Genomic DNA, 20441 nt, shown 5'->3' on the forward strand with positions numbered 1-20441 from the left:
GAACCTTGGCTTTTTGTTCATGTTTGTGTATAATTTTGCCATAAAAAATCTACAAAGTCTACATCCTTCTAGTGAGCTTGTTTGCATATGCATGCATGTATGTATATGTGAAGGAGAAACAAAAACCAAACTAAAGGAATTAGGATGTTGGAGTGGTAAGTAGCTGTGATCTAAAACAAGAGCAAATACAGTTTATTCAGTGGTCAGATTACTAATAGTTTTAATAGTGGATTAAAGAATATAAACTGAAGTCTTCTGCTGGGAGATTTTTTGTTTGAGATTTAAAATGCACCTAGAATATCAATTAATTAATTTTGTTAATAGAGGTGGCCATACTGAAAGAAAACATGTTTAAATCAGTGTCGTTTTTCCTACCTTTAGCTTTTCCATGTCAGTCAGTCAGCTTGATCAGCCATATTGGTCATAACACTGTAGGCCACCAGTTAATAAGTAACCTGGTACATGGTTCATGGTCGGGTTGCCGGCAACTAAACTGGCTCAGCTTAGCAGTTTGTTTTCAAACAGCTTAGATGGGTCGGTAGACACCCTGTGGAAGAAAAATAAGATCTGCAAAGGGCGAACAAACTCCTTTTGAGCCAACAGCCATCTACCAAACTGCAACTCTCCAGCGCCTCCGTCTTACCATGGAATCAAGGTTCTGGAGCAGCCAAGTGGCCTCGAATCATGCGCTCGAGGCCACAACCCTTTAGCACACACTGTCCCATGAATAATGTTTGGTAATATTCCTTCATAAGGAACCAGAAGCGTTGGTGCTGCTAAGAAGAGATTTAAGGATGTCCTTAAAAAGATATTCAAGGACTGCGAGACTGGTAATTGGGATACAGCTCCACTAGACAGACTAGTGTGGAGGAGAACGGCTCGTCGCGGTGTGAGGTCCTTTGAAATTAACAGGAGGAAGGCTGAGGAAGAGAGAGACAAGCCAGACGAAAGGCTGCTGAGGCTCTCAAACTGGGACAGCTTCCTGGGCAGATTCCTAAACAAAACCTATATGGACCGCCATGCTCATATCGAGCAGCAGTGATAATAATGATGATGAGCTTTTCCAAACTGAAGTATTTTTTAGATTCATGTAGTGCACATCTATTAGTAAAGCCTGATTGTGGAAATCATCATATCTAAATTCATAACATATGTAAGCTAAGACGTTATTCAGTCATTAACCAGATAGAGGACTACAACTGGGTGATAGTAGTGATGAAATTAAGAAAGTTGATCAAGAATTTGTTGCTGTTGTTTTTGTTCTTCAGTCATTGACAAAAGAGGCAATGAACATCTTTACCATTTTATCTCAGACAAGTGACCTAAACATAAAATTAATAATCCATTTTATAGATATTGTATCACATGTTTTAATCCTGTGTTCTTGCTGCGTCACACTGTATGTTACTTTTGAAATCAGACATCCAAGGCACAAACAGGGAGTGGGCATTATCATGTCAGAATACAGGGTTTAGGACAGCAGCAAACTGATGCATTGGACCTTGTACAAACATAAAACATTTAATACCACCTCGAACAACTTGTGAAATCAAATGTAATAGTCAGTGCACACACTCAGTGACCTCAGCTCTGCCACAAAGTTCAAAATTATGTTTTTTTGTTGACATTTCCGGAAATGTGCAAAGTCAACTACATGTTTATGTTAGTGCACGGAGACGTGATTATCTGTGCAGATTCTCAGTCATCCAGGACGTGGTAGTCCTCGGAGCTTCAGTAGAAATCAACTGATAACATGACAACAATGGAGGCGCACTTCCACCGTCGACCGCTAGTTGGCAGCAGACTGACGTCACCGTTGCAGCGGGCATGGGCGTGGTCATGAACGCCTCCCTCTGCTAACAGACATTTTTGCGATTCCAGTTGACGGGCAACAGGAAATAGACCTCGATTTAGTCTTTAAAGGTTTGCTTTTTGTGCTGCCCGAATACAGGTGAGTAAAACAGAATGGGTGCTTTGGTGTATTTAATCGACAATACTGCACAGTTGTTTTTTGATTTTTTGGATTTTAAATTACGTCTTTAAGGATGTCATGGAGTCAGACTCCATCCCGCTGCCTCCTCGGAGCTAGCTAGCGTTAGCATGCAAGTTAGCTTCGCTTGCGTGAGGTCATTGGATTTACATATAACACCTGTGCATGGCTCACGTTAATATTGGAGTACATGTGTGTATTTGATGCTCCAGTTACTATTTGACAATGCGTAGTAGTACCTCCAGTTTTTAGGGTTGTTAGAAGAGGGAGGAGCGGAGGGGTCCTCTGTGAAAACACGGAAACCAAAATGACAGACGTTGACAAATGCCAGTTGTAGCTACCAAAATAAACTCGAGTGCCTATTAATAAGTCTCGAAATTGTTAAAAAATGAATATTAAAATGATTTTCAAAGTATTCTAAGTAAAAATTTGGATTGTTAGTCTTACTGTGTGATGGTGCTGCCTAAAATAAAACGATGCACATAAGATTATGTCTGATACTGTAATAAAGTATGTTAATGTATTAGTCTATGGGGTTTAACAAGAGGTTATTATGGGGCTCTTAGGTATTATCTATGGATCCACTGGACAGTGTCCCTACAATACAGGAATATCTTTTCTAATACATCTGTTTAAGCATTTTTACAACTCAAATGTAATCCACTGATAACTGTAGAAATATCCCTTCTTTATAAAGGTCTTTTTTTTTTTGTCTCACATTAGGACTCAACATGTTCTACACGTGTGGACCCAATGAAGCCATGGTGGTGTCTGGTAATGGATGCGTGATTATTTCTTACAGTAGCACAACATTTTTAGAGCAAGAATATCCCCATGTTTAAAGAAATACTAGAGTTTCTGTGATGCCTTACTGGACGTCACTGCACTAATGTGCCATAATTACCTTACAAGTGGATTGTTGGAGCGATGTTCTGTGTAAACAAGTGTCATGTGAGTGTTGTAGTCGATTAGTGGTTTGTCACGAGATAAAATTGCGCAACATTTACTGCACTTACAATTTGAAATAAGGTAGGAATTTTCCAGCTTGCTGCAGTGTGTGGGTTCATGATATTTTATGTGAATTGCTTCATTTACATCGTTGTAACATGAGGTAGGAAGTCCAACTATGTCCTTGAACCATTTACTTTATGAGTAACTAGCTGTTTGTTACTGAATGGTGGTGTGATGTTTATGTTATGTGTTTCTGCCTCGTCTTTCCCTCCAGGCTTTGGCCGCTCTCCACCTCTCATGATTGCTGGAGGAAGAGTGTTTGTCGTCCCGTGTATTCAGCAAATCCAGAGGTGCTCCTATTTTCCGATTACAAACATACACAACATTTTAATGTTTTTGGCAACGAGTAAAAGAGATAAGTCTTGATAAAACTTGAACCAAAAAATAGCTGCTGTTTGCATTTCTTCTGTCACCTGTTCTCTGTCTGACTTTTCCTTTTATTCCCTTCTCAGAATCACACTCAACACCCTGACTCTTAATGTGAAGAGTGACAAAGTGTACACCCGTCACGGTGTCCCAATCTCTGTCACTGGCATCGCACAGGTATGCTTTGTCCACTGTGTGAGTGGTTTTTCCTAAATGGATCTAACAAGCTGTGCATATTTCCACAATAGATTGAAATGATTTGTACTGTTACTAGATTGCAGGGAAAAGGGGCAACTGTCTTTTAAAATCAACATCCCTACAGAAATAGACATTTAAGGCCTGATTCTTGCTGTGTATTGTCAGACATAGAGTGAGCCTTAGGCCTTTTAATGAGAGTCTGACCACATTAGGATGTTGTAACATTCAGTGTGTGATAAATTAGAAAAAACAAAAACTTCTGTGATTAAACTGGTGCAAATATATTTGCCTGAGTTAAAAAAACAAAAACAAAAAACAAACATCAGTTCTGTGCACAGTATACACTTATAGTATTCATATTGAGTTCAGCTAGAAGGTTATTTCTGGTAATAAGCGAAGGGAAAGGATGATGACACTTGAAAATGGTCCCAAAGGACACCCCCTAGGGATGTAATTTAAATAAGTCATTAGTTATTTGTACATGGTTGTTGCATGATTTGGACAAGTTTAAACTCGAAAGAAAAGAAAGAAAGAAAAAAAAAAAAGGACGTCTGACTGACATTTTAAAGACCTTTGTGCTAATAACTGAGCAGTACATATGTAACTGTGTAAGTGATTTACATGTATCAGTAATGCAATTCTTTTTTCTTTTTTGTAACATGTTCTTATCTTGTTGTTTTGTAGGTGAAGATCCAGGGCCAGAACAAGGAGATGTTGGCCACTGCCTGTCAGATGTTCATGGGCAAGTCTGAGGGTGAGATTGCTCAGATTGCACTGGAGACACTGGAGGGACACCAGAGAGCCATTATCGCCCATTTGACTGTGGAGGTGTGTGTTTGTATGTATTTGTGTATATATATATATACGTGTGTGTGTGTGTATCTATCTATATCTGTCTTTGTTTGTGTGCAGGAGATCTACCAGGACCGTAAGAAGTTCTCCGAGCAAGTCTTTAAAGTGGCCTCCTCTGACCTGGTCAACATGGGAATTGGTGTTGTCAGCTACACGCTCAAAGATGTTCACGATGATCAGGTATGTTTAATTGCTTAAGTTAATCATGCGCAAATGGCAAAATACCTGAGGATGAATGTCACACCAAAAGCAAGAAAGCGGCAGAAATCTCTAGTGCGACTGTGAGCCCACAATATTTATTATATGGAAGCTTTTAGTCTTAGATGATTTCCTCTTTTACAGTAATGCTCTTAAGTGATTGATATTGAGTGCCTGTGACTCAACCGACCCCCAGCCTCCCATTATGACAGAGATAAATTAAGCCTAAGTGCTTTTGTAGTAACCACCTCATCTCTTGTTTTTGTTTGTCTAATTCACTGCCTTCCTTTGTACTGCTCGATCTGTGTGGTCTCACAGTTTCCCCCTCTTTGTGCCTGTCGTGGTCTTACAGGATTACCTTCACTCACTGGGTAAAGCCAGAACAGCCCAGGTGCAGAAGGATGCCAGGATTGGAGAGGCTCAGTACAAACGGGATGCTGTCATCAGGGTAAATCTTCACCCTTCTGCCTATTTGCTCAGCAAGACATCCTAAGTTTTGCCCGGGCTGGAGCATGTTGTCAGCACTAAATAAGAACTTCTAATGACAGAAATGAACGAGTCAGTAGATAAATGGATGTTACTACCAATGTCTATAATAGGGAGAATCAATATTTTGAAAATGAACATTATACCGAATTTACTCTATTTATTTCAAAACATTCCCCTGCCTCCACCTCCAGACATGTTTTCAAAAATGAAAAAAACATTCTTACAATTTATATGGAACAATAAGAAGGCACGACTCCGTTTAACTCTACTGTATTTACCATTTGATCGAGGAGGTTTAAAATGTCCAAACTTAATGTTAATGTGGTAAGCTCACAGTCTAAGTTAACAGCCTGGAAGGAGGACTTGCAGAGAGAAATCTCAGATGAAGATTGGAAACTAGCCTGTGCTGATGCACAGTCTAAATCCATTAATACACGCTTAAAACTAATACAATATAAATGGCTAATGCGGACACACATGACGCCGGTGGAATTAAATCGATACAGCAGTAACATACCAGACATATGCACAACATGTATGGAACATAGGGGGGCACTGTTTCATTGTATTTGGCAATGCACTATGATGAAAAAGTTTTGGGAAGAGGTAAGAAACTCAGTCGAGAAAAGAATTACAAAACAAATCTTACTGGATCCAAAGCTTTTTCTGTTGGGTTTATACCCAGAGAGGCATAACTATAGTAAAAACAAACAAGCATTTATAGACCTCAGCCATTTTTATTTAATTTTGTATACTTTTTTTTTTTAATTATTTTTTTCATTATGTGTTAATGAAGCAAACTGACAACATGCTCTAAATATAAATGACTGTATTTCATGCTGTTAAAATGTTCATAAAAACATTATGGAAAAAAAAAAAAAAAGACATCCTGAAAATGAGAAATGAGCCATCTTTTGAAAAGTACCACCAACGTTTCTCTGTTTCCGTCCTGCTGCTGTCTGTTTGCAGGAAGCCCACGCAATGCAGGAGAAGGTGTCAGCTCAATATAAGAACGAGATTGAAATGGCAAAAGCCCAGAGAGACTACGAGCTGAAGAAAGCAGCCTATGACGTTGAGGTCAACACCAAGAAGGCTGAGTCAGAAATGGCCTATCAACTTCAGGTACAGTCATCTGCTCACGGTCTGATCTTCAAGGGTCCGTCTGCAAGTATGTTTTTGAGGGACATTCGGTTCCCTTTGCTCTAGAAATGCTGGGGAAATTTTGGATTAGCCTGATCAACTTGCACCCACAGTCTTTTTATCCAAGGCTGGCTGATAATATTTTGATGACCTTTCATATATTGAAGGATGAGCAAATTCCTTTTTTCTTCTACACCCCATGTCAGGTGGCTAAGACCAAGCAGCGTATTGAGGAGGAGAAGATGCAGGTTCAGGTGGTTGAGCGTACACAGCAGATTACGCTGCAGGAGCAGGAGATTATCCGCAAGGAAAAGGAGCTGGAGGCCAAAGTTAAGAAGCCCGCAGATGCCGAGAAATACCGACTGGAGAAGTTGGCTGAGGCGCAGCGGTGAGTGCTAGAGCATAATATCCTTATCTTGTATAGTTGTGAACACTCTGTGCAGCGACTCAGTGTTTCTTCTGTCATGCAGCGCGCAGCTCATCATGGAGGCAGAGGCCGAGGCCGAGTCCATCAAAGTAAGTACTGCCACTGGTTTCTCTTCCGTTTTTATTACCCTTGGTGAGAAGTGTTGGAGATCGATAGAAAACCTATCACACTGCAGTTTTCTACTCACTAATTATGTAGCATTTATATCTATTTAACTATTCTTTCCTGTCATACTTTATGTACGTCCTGAAATTGTTGTCATTTACACCTTTATCGTAATCTTACCTGCCCTTAATGTGCGTCCATTTAGATGAAGGGCGACGCAGAGGCTTTCGCTCTAGAGGCTAAGGGCCGTGCTGAGGCCGAGCAGATGGCCAAAAAGGCTGAATCCTTCAAGCAGTACAAAGAAGGAGCCATGGTGGACATGCTGCTGGAGAAACTGCCATTGGTCAGTGAGATGAAATAAGCGCTGAACATAAGTGATGGTGCTGTGTCTTGAAATACTGTGTGATTGTCAAACAAACAACAGCATTGCCTGAATTAGTTTTAGATGATTCATCCATATTAAGGGCAATCAACTTTATTATTTTAGATTTCTTTTTTTTTCTTTGTCCTTCCACTTGACATCAATGTAGTTGAACAGACAGTTCATTTTAATTTTATTTCCTTGTATGTTAGCTTTACATGGTTAAGTTTAATGAATTTATTCTTGTTTATTTAGAATTTGTTGGTAATTTTTTGCACATGCAGCTGATTTTGTCATTCAAAATATAGCAGCTTCTTTATGAATTTGTTATGAAGCAGCCCAAAGGTCTTTCACTCTTCCATGTTGGCGTTGTGGGGCCCACATTTTCACTTTAAAAAAGATAAATATTTCTATATAAAATTCAAATAGTGGTAATCTCTTCATCACATTTTATCTTCAGATTTTGCTTTCTCTGTTTTAATTTTGCTCCTCTTTCGTCATCTTTCTGCAGATGGCCGAGGAGATCAGTAGGCCACTGTCAGCGGCCCAGAAGGTCACCATGGTGTCCAGTGGTGGCTCAGAGGTGGGAGCAGCCAAACTTGCTGGAGAGGTGCTAGACATCATGACCAGGCTGCCGGTGGCTGTGGAGAAACTCACTGGAGTTGACATCTCCCAGGTGTGTATGAAAAACAGACACATTATGTACCAGACTGAACAACAAGTGCAAGTAATAATGAACTCATTTTCCTCTCACTGACCTCACAGGCTGCAGGAAAGACCACCTGTGTGTATTGAGAAGAAAGGGAGCAGGAACGCAATCAGGAGAGTTGGCGACAATATTTAGGCGAAGAGCTCCACATCTCCTTGTGCCTGTAACCACTGTGCTGACTCGCAACACCATAGCACCATAGTCCCGTCTCATTGTCAGTATGCATGCATGTGTTTCATTTGAGTTCCTTCTTCATCTACACAGGATGCAATTTTTATCTCCTCAATGATGTGGTTTCGTGTCCCAGATCGTTGTGCTTTCTGCTGTAAATCGAGCAGCTACAAAAGATAGAATTTCTGACGACGCTCCCCTTTTTTAAAATATATATATGTATGGAGGAGACAAAAGCCTCATCCCACTTTAGCCAGTGATACCCCGAGAGGAAAAGTTTCTGGCTGCTGTCCAAATTATGTCCTGTGCCTTTCAATTCATTCAATTAAGCAAAGAAATCGAGCTAGTTCAGGTAGCCCAGGTCGAGTTTGCTGCAACACATCCAATTAATAATGTCGGTGTTCCTGAACTGTCAGTGTCACGGAGTATTTACCTGCAGGCTCTGAGTCTGACGAGCCTTTAGCCTGATGTTCCCTGTAGAGAAGCGACCAGGTCAGAGCTTGGACGCCCGACATTAATTCTGTCCTACATTTAGTTCGTGTGAGATGGCCGACGGACATCTTGCTGTGTTATTTTATCACACCACCACCTTCTAGTTTTGTGTGTGGAGATATTATTACTGACATCCATGTTTTTTATATATACTAGACACATCAGGCATTCTGTGTTTGTTTTGTCCTCACTGATCTGCTATAAAGTGGAGGTGTTGCGAGTGTACGTCACTGATGTCTGTTTAGTAACTGACTACACTAATGGCCCCGAAATCATCAACTCAAACTGCAGGTGGAAAGATTTTTCTTTGTTTTAAAATGAGGAGGGGGGAAGTGGTTGATGAGAACAAGGAATGAGGTTTTCCTGTTTAAAGCAATGCAAGTAGGTTGCGGTGAGAAAAGCTGCAGAGTTTTTGTTGTCAATGTTACAGTCTCGGCTTTTAATCAGTAAGGAACATTATGTTACGGACTCACTAACCAGCGTGCTGCCTTCCTTTGCTTGCTGACTTTAATCTGAAATGATATGAGACATAGTGTCGTTTTTATTGTCTTTTTATCTGTTGTACTAATTTTCTATGATAGTCTGATCCCGAGTATTATTGATTATCGCTGATTTTAGTAGGTTTTTGAACGTATCATAGCCCAGTGGTTTAGATCAGGACTTTATATTCTCCTTTTTTCAGACTCACTAACTATTCAAAGTTTTCCAGCTTCCAAGCTTTATGCATTTTTCCACCGCCAAGTGCCTGTTCAGACCTCCTCAGTCAAGTTTACCTCTGTAGTTGACCTTATTAAAACTTCTGTCAGGGAATAGCTCCTCATATCCGACTGATCTTAAGCCATTGGTCATCACTATTGATGGCCTGCAAGTGAAAGCCAAATTAGTCTCGACTCCTTTCGTATATTCTTGTGACTAACGCTTTCTCTCAAAACCTGTCGCATGTCTGTTTTTAGTTGATATGAAAAATAGTTCCTGATTAGTGTTAAAGTCGGCTGCTTGTGTCAATATTCAAGATTATCTATAGACTGATAATAAAATATGTTTAAATCACTGAAACCACCCTGCTGGTCTGTTTGTTTTGTGAAGTCAGTCAAGTCTAACTGAATGCAGTGACACACACCTTGATTTGAAAAGGTTGGCTTTAATAAAACATCTACAAAAATAGACGACACAGTGAATTACAATAGCATCAAGATAGCAAGCATTCTACAGAGACCCCAAATTTAACAGTTTTCTATATATTAGTGAAGGAAATTACAATTCTGTCCTTAGACTATTTACATACTGTAACGCTCAGCCTCATAGACACAGAAGGATGAAATCAGACATCAAGGGGAGTCTAAGTACATACAGTATATATATAAAAAATATGGGTTACTCAAACTACAGTGTATCAAAAATGACAAATGGCACAACCTTTTACAATCAGTAAACATGTATTACTTGATCATCTCAGGACTGATTTACAGTGATATGTAGTCAGTAAGGTAGATGCATTGAGTCTACCGCAGTCAGCTTAATGTATTAACATGGGATAATGCAGTGGTTGATGTTGACATTCACACTAACACCAGGAATCCAACTATTCCCCATTATAGCAATGTCCTAACACACAAAGTTTATGGAAAAAAAAAAGGTAGTCATACATTTAAAATGAACTGAGGATGCCACTCCATTTTTAAAAAGAATATTTTACATCTAATGGTTTGGCAATGCCTTTGTCGTAGCGAAAGTTGTAAGGCAAACAGAGTTTGTCTTACACGATTAAAATGCATCAGAATCCACACTGACAGGAATCATATCATTCAGGTCCATCACAGAGAAGAGGGTCATCATGGCCGCGGATATGCATGTAGGGGTTTAAAGTGCAGCTGGTTGTGGAATTTTACATCTTTTTGACTGAGTCACAGCCAAATATATATATATATATAAAAAAAAAGAAACTGCCAACACCTCAGCAGGTGCCACATCCACGCGCCCGGCAGCATCGTCTCTGTTTAAGGTTGCGGGTCTCGTCTCATTCACAGAAGCAGCAGACCTTCCTCTTCTGTGCCTCTTTCCTCAGGTTTGGGAAGTCCATTTGGCACCAGGTACACAGTACTTTTTTTTCTCCGTGGCTCAAAGATGGAGATTTGGGGGCGGGGGCAAACTAGATGTAATCACATTACAGAAAGGGGGCGAGAGTTGTCTGTTCCATTTCACATTAGTCCACAAAAACAAGAGTTGAACTTGTGGTTTGCTATGTATGAATATGGGGCTGAGATAACGTTAAGATCCATCACCCAGGTTAGAGAAGCCTGCCATCTGCAGCTGGCTATTTATTTCCTGTGATGTAGCTGGCTGCATCATCAACTTCATCACCTCCAACACTAACCCTCCCTAATTAAGTATCTGAGAAGAGACAAAGTTTCTATGCAGACTGCACTCATCACCAACCGCAGAAATGTAGCTTGGACTGTTATTCGTCTTTGGGGTCTGAACGGAAAATAAAACCGAACCAGCGGTCTCTCTGCCCATCCACCCAATAAGTACAAAATAAAAAGCGAGCACCCTACTTCCTATTTATCTGCTCTGTGTGCAACCTCCACCACGCCTTCCCACCGTAGCAAGGGTGGAAGAACGTATAAGCTGGTTCCCCTGTCTAGCATTGCATTTCTCCTTGTTGTGTTTCTCTGCTTCTCTGTTTACACCATGTTCATGGCGTCCTCTGTAAGAAAGGAGTGGATGTAAGCAAAGGATGGGCGGAGCTTGCAGTCTCTGTTCCAGCAGCTCAACATGAGCTCATAAAGACCCTGAGGACACACGGCCGGCCTGCTCAGATAGACCTGCAACAGAGAGCGAGAGAGGTGTATGGAGATGGAGATTATACACTTGAATACCTCGTTTTCCTCACACAATAAATCACACCTGGTTTAAACAACGGCAAGGTAATATGAGGAAAAAACAAACTAACAAAAGAACAATTGTCACATTCAGTTTTCACATTTAATTTGTTGGCCCAATACATTTAATTTCCTGCTTTTAACTAATGTGGATACAAGTTGTACTTGTAGTCTGTATTACATTATTTATTATTTAAAAAATGCAACACACAGCTGCATCCCCAATGTCAGCCACTAGAGGGCCTCTGGTACCAGGGTACATCAGGGCTGAATGATTGAGAAGAACAGAACTGCAATTCTTCTGACAGATATTGTGAATGCAGTTTAGACTAGATTAGTATTCTTGACATCGTCATTGCACAATTAATTAAAAATCCTCTCAGTGCATTATAAATAAATACAAGGTGCATAAAGTAGTAGTTAAGTTGCTGGTAGACACTCAGGTCCAGATGGTTAGTGAGAGTGTTTGGCAGAGGTCAGTTCTCCTGTGGGTCTGGGCTAGAAGCTGTTTTTCAGTCTGTTGAAGCGTCTAACTGAGAACAGAGGGTCAAACAGATGTGGTTTGCTGTTCTACTGAGGCTATCCCTTCTACTGAAGGATATTCGGAGATCAAAATTGAGATCCCGATTCCAGCGCAGCGAACGAATACTCGGCTGTTCGGCTATTCGGCTCCAGCCCAGATATCAAAATATTTTTGATATAATATATATTATTTCAAAATATCTGGCATTTATGTAACTGTTTGTCTCGTTACTGTGACAGTCACTCCTTACTGTTCATCATCAGTTTGAGTTTCAGCAAACTTTGATGTACACAGAGTAAGTATTTATTATTCATCTGGAGCAACAAAATAATATGTAATGTTATAGTTTAGAGTCCAAACGCTCAGTATTGTACTTGTCTTCAACATATGAATAAAAGAAACATCTGCTCTGTTTCTGCAGGACGCGAAATAATTGATGACTAACTGTTACCTACTGAGCCTAAAGACTGAAAACTTGATACAATATGTGACGCTTATGCTGTGTTAATTTTTTGGGGCCATTTAAATCTACCGCAACCTTAAACATTACGCAAAAATTGCAGTGTAGAAGACGACACAGGGTATTGGATTTTTGCTGATTTTTTTCAAACTCATTAACGAAGCCATGATATACATATTTTTTTTCCATTTAATTGCAGACAACAGACCTCTAGTGTAGTAGTATCTACTGGCAGAAGCAAATACACAACACAATGCCTTTCAAATTCGCATATTCAGTGGGAAAGGAAGTAAAAAAGGTATTATCTGCCTGTCAGTGTTCATTCTGGACCGACGCTGATATTTAATATTCAAAGTCTTTATCAGCCAGTACCAATGATGATGCAGGTGTCGTTGTGCATCCCTGGTTTAAAAGTGAAGTTTCAGCTTCAGACTGAAAAACAGTAAATGTGTTGAATATGGATGTGTGATGTACCTGTCTGCCCTGGTCTCTGAAGAACTCCCCAGCGTTGTCGATGACTTGTTCGTCTGTAAGGTTGGAGTACGGCTGCTCTTGACAGACACTCAGCATCTCCCATAAAGTGACCCCAAACGCCCACACATCACTGGCCGTGGTAAACTTCCCCTGGGAGGACACACCAACACACAATGACACAGTCATCTTCTTCATCATCAATATCACCTCTAGTATCAAATTATTGTCAGAAACATGTTTTATGAAGTCAGTGACCTCGACCACCAAAATCTAATCAGTTCATCATTGAGCCCAAGTAAACATTTGTGCTGAATTTGAAGGATTTGCCTTCAGTTGCGTGAGAGATGCTATGTTCACAAGAATGGGACATACAGACTAAACCACACGATGCCTCGGGCCTCAGGCTGTCACCGTCCCAAAAGCACAACAAAAAATCTAAGTACACATTCTGATCAGCAATATAACATACAGAATTACAACCATCACACACCGTCAGCTGCACAAATACGCATATTCCTGGCCTCTCACCATGAGTATGCACTCCCAGGCCATCCAGCGTATCGGCAGCACAGCTCTGCCCTGGATCCTGTAGTAGTCTCCGGCGTACAGGTTTCTGCTCATGCCAAAGTCAGCTATCTTGATGTGACGCTCACCACCTCGGTCCTCTCCCCTTTCACCTTTCTCGCCCCCGACCAGACAGTTACGCGTGGCCAGATCCCGGTGCACAAAGTTGAGAGACGAGAGAAACTTCATTCCTGATGCAATCTGGCTGGCCATGGAGATGAGGGCAGGGTAGCTGGGGGGGATAGATGGGAAATAGTAAATAAAAACTGTTACTGTTGTGTAAGTGTGTGTGTGTGTGTGTGTGTGTGTGTACATTTGTATGCACCTGATGGTTGGCGTATTGTGTGAAGGTCCGGTTTTGTCCAGAAGCACTCGGTGGGAGAGATACTGGTTCAGGTCTCCACACTCCATGTATTCAGTGACCATGCAGAGGGGATCACTGCTCACACACACTCCCAGCAGTCGGATGATGTTCGGGTCCTTCAAGCGAGACAGAATCTTCACCTCTTTCAGGAAGTCGTTTCTGCCAGGATACGCACAAGTGAGATTCAGGAGATAAAGCAAAGGCAGAATATGGAGAAAATAATGCAGAATGTGGGTTCCTTCACTGGCCTAATGTAAAAATATCACACTTGAACATTACAGCACTACCAAGCACCGCTTTTATTGCTACAATCCAGTTAAGAGAAGAGGCTGCTGATTCCTCTAATCTTTAACGCCCCAGCCTGCAGCTTTATGTGGCTTTCCACACTTTTTCTCTCATTGATTTGTTTTGTTTGCATTGCTCCGGCTCTCACAAACCTCATGTATAAACCTGTGAAAAGGCACTCCCAGAACAAACGCTCACACATGCTGCTCAATGCAAAACGCATAAAGAGCCAAAGTTGACAAGCATTAGCCGAAGACAGTCCAACACCTAGATTTTTTTTTCATTGGAGCTGATGAGCCAAACAAAGGCTAAACTGAGAGATTGTGTGAGTGGGATTGTTTGTTATGTAGTACATGAACGCTGGTCTGGCCTGTGCTCTTTACCCTCTAAAGGCCACATATGACTTTAAAATCTCTGTCTAGCCGTAACTGTAAGTAAAAACTTACATATATACATAATACTTTGGTACATTCCTCCAAAACCTCCTGTCATATTTGTAGGAATAACATAAATACAGGTGAAAAAACACACAAAAAATGTCAAATATAGTGTAAAATGAAAATCGCAGCCTCGCAGAACTCAAGGCGGTATCCTACAAGTCTTGTTTCACTGTTTTCTGTTACTATAGTAATAATTATTGTAGTACAAGCAAACAGTACTGCCATTTCAGAAGGTGGAACCTGACAACGAGTCATTTTTTTCCACTACATTTGCTTGCCAATGACAAATAATCGATTTGGCTCTTTTAAATATGCTGTGATATTTCAGAAAGACTATGATCAGTGAGAATGCTCCAATTCAATGAACGAATGAGGAAGTGTGAAAGAGGATACAAGCTGTTGAAACAGAAAGAAAACTGTGAACCACACTGAAACTAGAGTCCAGACTGAGTGGATGAGCATATGATGGTCCAGACCTAGCATTCTTGGAGGCATCTGGGCGCAGTATCTTCACAGCTACCAGAAGAGGGCGACCTTTTCTGACATTGAAGGGGAACTCCAAATTGGGAAGGTCCTGAGGGTTCTCAATTTCACACAGGTGCACCTTTAAGGACAAAAACACAGGTATTTGTTTCAGTAACGATGCCCCCTGCCATCCACAAGCACTTCTTTTCATCTTGTTTCTCACCTCCCCAAACTGGCCCTCTCCCAGTTTCTCCTTGAAGATGAGACACTGACGCGACAGCTCCGGCAGCAGGGCAGCTTCGGCCCCGGGGCTCGAGGAAGTCAAGGCAGGCACGGCATAGGTGTTGTTACCGCTGACACCCTGCAAGCTCACGATGTCTGCCTCAGCGTAGTGGGGGACGCTGGGAGGCAGCGGGGGAGACACAGGCGGAGACAGGGAGGGGTAAGGAGGGGAGCCGGGGTAGGGAGGAGGCTCGTCGTGCACTGGGGGGAAACCCTTCTCCATGTCCAAGTCCAAACCACAGGCTGGAGAGATGAGGAAGAGGAAGAGAGTGTGGGTGAAACTGAGATATTACTAAAGAAGAAGTGTGTGATTAGAAACAGTTTTGTTTGTGAGTGAACGAATCAATATAAATTCAGACACCTTAATGTAAAAGGGGTCGCTTAAATTTGGGGGAAATTTATTTGAACAACAATAAAACTTTTTGAACCCTAATTTTACAAAGTTCTGTATATAAAATAGAAAGCATAAAACAAAAAATACATGTAATACAAAAATAAACAGGGAGATGGCAAAAATTAGATTCATCAGCAAATCTGACCAAATACAAGGTCATTGATTATTGTAAATATATAAGAGATACTTCTGTGGACAACTGGGAGCTTATTCATCTACTGAGGTGCTGAGCTGAAGCAGGAGTTATGCAGATAAACTGTCTACCAGCAGAAAGTTCAGTGTTCAGCAGGGATGTCTACATTGTCCTCACTTATAACAGTAGTACATGATTACAAATGTATGAATGTATTTTGCATTGTCATTTCTGTGATCTGCTCATTCAAATACATTTATCATTACATCATGAAGAAGAAACCGATGAGAATGTAATTAGTTATGCAGGTGTTTTGTGCCTCCTCTGTGCAGAAAACTCTGCATCAAAGCAACTTTGATGGCAATCCATCTAAAAAATAATATTTCACTTGAACCCAAAAATGTCAGTGTCCAGGTGGCAATAGAGGAAATCACATAAGTCATAAAATTATGAAGAAACTATAAATATCAATACAAAATATCAGCACAATACTTTGAGTTGATTTGAACATATTTCACTTGGTACATATAATCTTTGACCAGCTGGTGGCGCCAACTGAAAAGTCAAGGATCATGAAACATGAGTGGGCATCTATAGTAGTCAGGATATTACAACATGGAACACGCCGGTAAAACCATGCTGCCACTGGAGCACTGCCATGAGTTCAGCTTAGCTCATTGCTAGACTTAATAAAAAACACACACAAAAAAATTTAAATCTGAATTTAGTGGTCTCTTGGTAAGTGTTAAACATTTTATCATTCCTTCAAGGCCAAACTATCTCTTCAAACAAAGCAACAGTCTTTTGAATGGTGAGAGAATATGAGTGACTAATTATTCAAGTTACCAGGGAGATGATGAAGGTTACACATGCAAAAAAAATCAACGACCAAACATACAAAACAAACAAAAAAAAAAACATCTTAACAATTTTGGTGCAGTAATGGTGACAGCACTTCTGCTGCCCCAACCTGGGTGATTCTATTCTAGACAGGGAGGTAGGTAGTGAGAGAGGAGCCCCTCCAGAGGGCTGCATCACGAAGCCATTTTGACATAGCCAGACTTTCTTTGTGTAAGCTGGCTCGACAAAAACTAAAACCCCAGTCAGAGATTACGGCTATCACGAAGGTGGTTCTCAACTTTCTGTCAACTCAGACTTTCCTGCGTCAAACTCTGCGTGTGTTCACATAAAAGGAGGCGTTTAGCGCATCACGTGACTCTTCTTCTGCACTAAATGAAACGATCATGTGCAGCTGCATCAGTCAACACGTTGTTATAATGGAGAACAATGAGGAATATAAAAATGTATGACATTAAAAAGCACTGCTACTGCAAATGATGCAAAACAGGAATGCTGGAAGAAAACTGTTAATTGTTGGTTAATATGTTTATTTTACAGATCAGTGCAGCTGATTATTTCTAACTGACGGCTGCACACTGAAATGGTTTAACATTAAAACTTCATATATTTAAACATAATATTGTTTTGAAGTGCACCTGGATCTGACACTGTGTCATAAGGCAGGACATCACTTTAATTTTTGGCCAAATCAAAGAGAAACTAATGTTACTGATTGAATATTGTCTGGTAATAAATACAAGTAGAATAATCCATTTCTTATGCTGCAGTACCAGCATGTAAACAGACTTGACAGCAAATCAGAGCCAAATATAAAAATATATTTATGTGATTTCTGCATCATCAACTAAATACATGTTGTGTTCAGTGGCAACGTGATGCATACAGTGTGTGATACTGTAACTGTACGGCTTTATTCAGTGATATTAGTAACGTGCAGCTCAACAGGTTTGCAGATAAACCCCGTTCTCTCAGCTGAGAATCTGTATCGCTCATAAAGAATTGTCAGGAAGCAATTTGGTTAAAGGGAGACGCTTCTTCAAGCCGATTTAAACCCGAAACTGAACATAACCTGCTCCTGACCAGGTTAGCTCAACAGCATCAGTTACCATGGAGATCTCGCAGGATAAAATAGAGCCACCTTCGTGACACTGAAAACTCTGCTTCGACACACCTCGCTAACCCACTAATCTGGCTTCGCAGTACAGCCCTCTGACTGTGTTTTGCCCAGTCTTAGGCGTCTTACCCTGGGCCACATTGAGGCTCTTTTCCTGAGCCTGTGTGGAGCTGGGGACGACTAGGGCTCTCAGGCCTTTTCTGGGGTCTGGTAGAAGCAGATGATAGGCTGGGTTGTTTAACAGCAATGCTGGGAGGGCACATACACATAAACACACAAAGATGCAGAGGACGAGGTGGGGTACAGACAGGCACCACAATATGGATCGCACAGATCGTACAACATGGTACAGGACACAAAATACAAACACAACAAAACACATTAGCAACCATTAGCATGACACACATTGAGCACAGAACGGAAGAGCATCACAACATGCAAGTTAACACAACTCATGCCACGACCAAACATAACAAGAACCAGTGGATGAATTAATGTTGTTTCAAACTCACACAGGCTTCTAGTAAAGATGGCAGGCCGACTTTCTGTGGTATATTGCAAGTGAAGAAATGTACTCTTTCTTTCTTCACTCTTTTTTTTTCCCTTCCTCTCTTCTTTTTATTTCTTTCCTCAGAACAATAGCTCTTTTGTGCCTCCTCTGTGCAGGGCATCTTTCTGAAAGCGCTCTCCCTTGCAGGGCATTTGGTATGATTCATTTTTCTTTGGTGTGGTGAATTGTATTGTAATACCATTGTTTTCCTAATATGCATGTCACATTTTTCCTCCTGCTGTTTGCCCTCTCCAAATGAGTTTGCTTATTGATAGAAACGAACACAAACATGGACATGCAAACAAAGCAATCTGTACAAACCACATACAAGTTTGTAGAATTTGAAATATTGTACAATGGAGGGCTGGGTCAAATTTTCCACTGATTCATGTCAGTTGTGTGCTCACTATTGGTCTATCTAGCAGGTTTTACCGCATGTTGTTTGTCTTGCTACTCATGTTTTTAATCAGTCTACTGAGAAACAATGAAGCCCATAGGTATCATGACAGCTCTCCCAATGTACTACATAACTGCAATTATGTGTTTATGACTTACCTGTGCTGTCTCTGTGATCTCTTGTCCGGAGCAGAGCACTGGGTTCCTGATATTCCCCTTCTCCCTCTCTGTCATGGTCACGGTCATCCGGAAAAGTATGGATGCGCTGGTAGCGGCTTGAGTAGCTGTGTGTGTTATTGATGACCACGTTGTCTGAAGGGACGGACAGGTGAACGCGCAGCTCATCGCTGGAAAGACTACCTTGGGCCTGGGAGGCAAAGAATTCACTGAAGTACAGGTCGTATAAATGCACTTCAATCACTCAAGTAGATGTGAGATCAACTCTAGAAACAGACTGTAATCTTTGAACAATTAGCATTGAGTGTGAAAGGATTCCTAAAGCACATCCACAAGGAGATGTAGCGGTACTCTGCCAAAGGACTGGCAGCTGTTATCCCAGACTGCTATCAATTATTTAAAATTGGTAAAGCAGCAGTTCAGCCTAATCACACAAAAAATGTCTCCCTGAGGGGCATTTATTCCCTAGAAAGATGCTAGCTGGTAACAACAAGATCTATGGCTTATCGAAAGTAACTGGCACAATGTGGAAAATCTAACTGATGAAGAGTTTTTCAAGTGTACTTTCCAAAGTTTTGAGGAGAGCCAAAGGTTTAGCAGCAGATGTAAGAGGCAGATGTTTAAAAAGTTTGGCTAAAATGAAGACTTGATGGGTGGGTATAAGTATTGGGGGAAAAAAAGTGGGAAGTATGAAAATGTATTTGTGACCTGACCTTTTGAAAGCCCCATATTACCAACTAAAAACAGAAATAGGTGCTTAAAAATTCAGCTAAAACATTGCACGTGACCTCAGTCTGGACCTACCTTGCCCAGGATCTTTTTCCAATACTGTCTCCAAAGAATGACAGCTATCACAGCCAGCAGCAGCAGGATGATGCCCACCAGGCAGCCAATCAGAATGGCAGTATTACTGCCATCATCTACTGCTACAGGAAGCCCTGGTCTTGGAGTACCACCAACTTCAGGCCCTAGAGAAGACAAATACAGGATGAAATGTTACTGTTATGGGTCCAATGTTGCGTGTCTGGACTCCTGTGTGTGTGGGTTTGTGTGTACAGTACAGACTGCGCTTTAGTTCTTTCAGCACAGTCACACACTCAGTGGGATCACGCACCCCAGCATATTTTTATCAGGCGTACAAAACATCTGATGCAGATTTTTTTGTGTGAGTTTAGTTTGTTTTGTTCATACCACAGAGGTCGTCAGAGAACAATATGTCAAAACTGTTTTTCAGCAGCTTTACATTCAACTATTATTCTGAATCATCAAGTTATCATTTCTCTTTTGTTATAGGTATTAATAACACTTTGAAACAAATATTTCAGGTAAGAAGGCCCAGCAAATTAGGCATGCACACTACATATACACACAAATGAGGTCTTTAAGGGCATGAGTGCACATAAACACATAACAAGTACACATCTGTGCCCAGCCTAATTAATACACATTTATCCACCAAGGATTTAGACACAGCACTGTCACAACAGAAGACAACCTCCTTCTCTCTCCCTGTGTCACTTCAACACCACACAGGCAATAAAAAAACCCAAACAAAGTTGTTCAACCAC

The 20441-nt window shown here is 40.9% G+C and overlaps 2 protein-coding genes across 9 annotated transcripts in view; one reads left to right on the forward strand and one right to left on the reverse strand.

Annotated features, from left to right (window-relative positions):
• The first annotated feature begins 1843 nt into the window (after positions 1-1843).
• flot1b (flotillin 1b) lies at positions 1844-9568 on the forward strand. The gene is given in 14 exon segments (XM_008295603.1): positions 1844-1951; positions 2714-2764; positions 3216-3291; positions 3454-3544; positions 4250-4393; positions 4478-4597; positions 4968-5063; positions 6074-6226; positions 6451-6632; positions 6715-6760; positions 6982-7119; positions 7649-7720; positions 7722-7813; positions 7903-9568. Coding segments are annotated over 12 exon segments (1194 nt in total). The 5' UTR covers positions 1844-1951; positions 2714-2721; the 3' UTR covers positions 7755-7813; positions 7903-9568.
• A 62-nt stretch (positions 9569-9630) lies between these two features.
• The window catches only part of ddr1 (discoidin domain receptor tyrosine kinase 1), a 40358-nt gene continuing 29547 nt past the window's right edge, over positions 9631-20441 (reverse strand). For 4 of the 8 annotated variants that reach the window (XM_008295611.1, XM_008295607.1, XM_008295609.1 and 1 more), the window contains 9 exons: positions 19678-19841; positions 18856-19063; positions 17880-17999; positions 15190-15491; positions 14978-15105; positions 13738-13935; positions 13377-13644; positions 12849-12998; positions 9631-11334 (listed from right to left, as the gene is read on the reverse strand). In XM_008295611.1, coding sequence (XP_008293833.1) covers positions 11194-11334; positions 12849-12998; positions 13377-13644; positions 13738-13935; positions 14978-15105; positions 15190-15491; positions 17880-17999; positions 18856-19063; positions 19678-19841 — 1679 coding nt within the window. In that variant the 3' untranslated portion in view covers positions 9631-11193. The remainder of the gene's footprint in view (positions 11335-12848; positions 12999-13376; positions 13645-13737; positions 13936-14977; positions 15106-15189; positions 15492-17879; positions 18000-18855; positions 19064-19677; positions 19842-20441) is intronic. The other 4 variants (XM_008295610.1, XM_008295608.1, XM_008295613.1 and 1 more) reach the window with 2 other exon arrangements.

Source organism: Stegastes partitus, unplaced genomic scaffold, assembly GCF_000690725.1.
Source record: "Stegastes partitus isolate 25-593 unplaced genomic scaffold, Stegastes_partitus-1.0.2 Scaffold1061, whole genome shotgun sequence".
NCBI lineage: Eukaryota > Metazoa > Chordata > Actinopteri > Pomacentridae > Stegastes > Stegastes partitus.